This window comes from Lygodium microphyllum, chromosome 11 (genome assembly GCF_053477565.2).
Source record: "Lygodium microphyllum isolate KBCC chromosome 11, Lygodium_microphyllum_v1.1.10, whole genome shotgun sequence".
Taxonomy (NCBI): Eukaryota; Viridiplantae; Streptophyta; class Polypodiopsida; order Schizaeales; family Lygodiaceae; genus Lygodium; species Lygodium microphyllum.
In genome coordinates, this window is record NC_141145.1 from 121,895,189 (window position 1) to 121,898,654 (window position 3,466).

A 3,466-nucleotide genomic window follows, 5' to 3' on the forward strand; every position below is an offset into this window, starting at 1 on the left:
GAGGCTTCCCATCAATTCTCTCCTCTAAATATATATATATTCCCGTGCTCTCTGTATCGCCATAAGGAAATGTGCCCCTACTAGACGATCGATCATAGCTCTATACGAGGCCAGTTGAGAAGGTTCTCTCGAATCACTGACTCTAGAGTCTAGCTTGATCGACCGCACGTCGACGTTTCTGAGATTAATGTATTATCGTAATTCCAAATACAAAAAAGTTGTACTGAGACTGTGATCATCACGTCTACAATTAACGATCGTCATATTATTGCGGACTGATGTGGTACTGAGATTGATCTACATTCAGTCTCCTCACAGCAATACGGTCGCCGAAGATGTACTCATCACTTCAGTTACGGACGATAATGCAATTGCGGCAAGGAGGGAGAGCAGATAAAAGTACTACAGTAGTTATGAGGCAGCGGTGCAGGAGCAGTAGGGGAGAGATTAAGAAGGGGCAATGACGGATTTAGAGAAGAAGAGGAGTCGATTGCGAGGGCCGGATGATGTGGATGAGCTGCCTGCATCGAGAAGACGAGGTGCTTGAGGAGCTTGACGTAGCTGACGGCGCTGTCGAGCATGGAGGCCGTGTGCATGTTGGCGCCGCCCGGGATGAGACCTCGCAGCACCCGCAGCTTCTCTCTCACCCTGCGCCGCCGCTCACGGGCCGCCATGCTGCTGCTGGTGCTGAACATCGCGCTTCCAGCTGGAGGAGCTCCTCGACCTTCCCGATTCATATCACCAATGTTAGGATTCATAGCTGCAGGCGCCGTCTTCATGACACTATAAGCACTGCCCGTAAACGTAGAGTGCTCCGACCTCAGGTCACCAGTATTCTCGAGACTCAGCACTAAATCGGCCGCCTTATTATAGCTTCCGGCCTTTATCAGCTTTGCCCTTGAGCTCACGTGCATACCATCATAATCTGCTTTTGAGATGCAGCCTGCTACTAAGCTGTCATAATCGTAAATAACCTTGCACCTATCACCATTAGTTACCTTGTTGTAGCCGTTAATATCAAATGCCAGCCCTGCTGCAGTAGAACTGCCTGCTGGGTCTTTCATCTGCTGGCCAGCGCCTGACGTGTAACCAGTAGCTCTTATCACGACACCTCTTTTATGACTAGAGCTCTGATTAAGGTGATTGTAGACCTCTGAGTTATAGTTAGAAAAATTAGTTATAGTACCTGTCTTCTCTGTGGAGCTCCGATTGATCTGATTAGAGCCGTCGTGCAATGCTGTCACCCCACATATCGCAGGCGGCACCACGTCGGACGTGGCCGGTTTGATCATCGCTGAGGAGCCGCTTTCATTGTAGCCAAACAGCAACTTAATATTCATATAGTCAGACCAATTAATCAACTCACCGTCCTGTACAATCTCAGAATGAACTCCATCAGGCGTCTGCGTTACCGACGAACCATTGTTATTGTATGATAAGCTGCTGAAAAAACTGTGCTGATCTGATGCAGAAGAATTACGATATGTATAAGGGCCGGCATTGGCAGCAGGAGCTGAAGGCGCCTTGCTGTAAAACTCAATATCCAGCGCCCCTCCGTCGCAGCTGCCCAGCTTGATGGCTTGATTATCATCATGACGGGGTGCTGCACCACGGGACATGACGACAGTCCAAGGAATAACGACCAAGGAATAACGAGTGTTTGAGCTAGACTAAGGCTGACCAGATGTTAGCCTCTAGGCCGTGGCCAAATGCTCCCAAATTGGCTAACTGTCCAGACAATATTCGAGGCTCCCCAGTCCCAATTATTACGTCTTAGCTAAATAGCTCTAGCCCACATGTAGACCTTGTAGGTTTTACTCGGTTTTAGTAATTTACTGTTGACCAACTCTGCAATACATCACAAAATGCGCAAATGGATTGCTGTCATCCGCTATGGGACCGGCTTGCTATATTGGTTGTCCCGCTACGCACGCCTGTCACCTTTCGAGTTTCGACACATTGGAACATGCACTTGCATGCCAGCACGCCCGTCGCCGTAATTAGACATGGCGCAACATGCATTGTATGCTTAGATTAGAATGGTTCCGAGACCTTGGGAGGCGAATGTACTTCGCCGTACTACGACGTCGGTACTGTTCGTAGCGAATGTTAAGCTCTCTCGAAGGTTGACAATTGAAATCACCATCTGCTTTCTTCCTCCCTCTCATAAAATAAGTCCCCCTTTAACAATTCTTAGAGCTTTTCCCGTGGCTACATTTTGGTGGGGAGGGGGTTTCACCTAATAGGGATTATAATAAAAACCAGAGGCTTATTGGTTCTCACTTGTCATAAGGGTGAACCTTCTTATACGAAAGACCAAATGTACCTAGCCATGGTTGGTCATCTTAGGTAGTGTATGTGTACTTTGGGTGAAGAGTAATCGAGGTGGCCCTAGGGATGATCCACACCTATTTCATATCTGGTTGCTAGAGCTATGGGTGTAATTAGCATAATTCTTTTTATACTCAGAGCAACCATAACCAAATTTTATTTTTTCTAACAATAGGTTTTTTTAGGACAAGATATAACTAAAATTTCCAGTAAAATGAAATCATCAAATAGAAAATTTCCTATGATTTCTCAATTTAATAGTATGAATCTAATTTAAAACGAAGTTCATCTTGGTATGTTTGAATGTACTTCAACATTTTGTGTGTGTGAATGCACTCCATTTTTCTTTTTTCATAGGTGAAAGCATACTTTAGTATTTCATGCATACAAATGCACTCTAAATAAAATGACGAGAATTTATGTTAATACTTATGGAGAGAGCTACGATGATGCTTAATTAGAAACACACACATAAGCATTGTTCAAAATTATTGTTTTGAGTGTCACCTAGTGGTTGATGTTTACATAATCCTAAGTGTATACCTACACTTACACACCTATGCCTATCCTATCATATGCCAACCTAGTCGACTTGCATGCCTACACCTAGAGACTATGTAGCTTATTTTTACATCTAACCTATCATGTGGCCACACCAACCAATCCTAGCCTATGCCTAGTCTAGCATAAGCACATAGCTATGGCTAACCTAGAGTAGGTCTACATCTAGCCTAGCCCACACCTACAACTAGCCTATCCTCAACCACCCCTATAGGCAAAGCTAGATATTAGTGCATACTATGCTAAACATGAGTGTAGATTGTTGTAAATATACATTGTTAGATTATTGTGTGTTGTATAAGTTATATGCTATATTATTAGATTGTTGTCAAGTTAACTAAAATACACAAGTATATCATATGGTTACAAAATACACAACAATACATCCCCTTCTAGCACTATCAAAATGCATTGCTATGAGAAAATAAAAATGGTCAACTTTATTTTGGTGAGTGCCCTTATTGGCTAATATTAACACAATGGTAGTTGCAACAAATTTTCGTATCATTTATATAGCACTCAATATTGATTGAGTTATATAGTTATCTTTATTTTCTTTCTTATGCTTCATCCT

The 3,466-nt window shown here is 43.3% G+C and overlaps 1 protein-coding gene across 1 annotated transcript; it reads right to left on the minus strand.

Annotated features, from left to right (window-relative positions):
• Positions 1 to 353: 353 nt before the first annotated feature.
• LOC148029310 (uncharacterized) lies at positions 354 to 1,659 on the minus strand. The gene is made up of 2 exons (XM_087688549.1): positions 1,187 to 1,659; positions 354 to 1,078 (listed from the first exon to the last, which is right to left on the minus strand). Exons 1-2 carry the CDS (start codon positions 1,617 to 1,619, stop codon positions 354 to 356), a joined length of 1,158 nt encoding a protein of 385 aa, XP_087544675.1. The 5' UTR covers positions 1,620 to 1,659.
• Between the last annotated feature and the right edge of the window lie 1,807 nt (positions 1,660 to 3,466).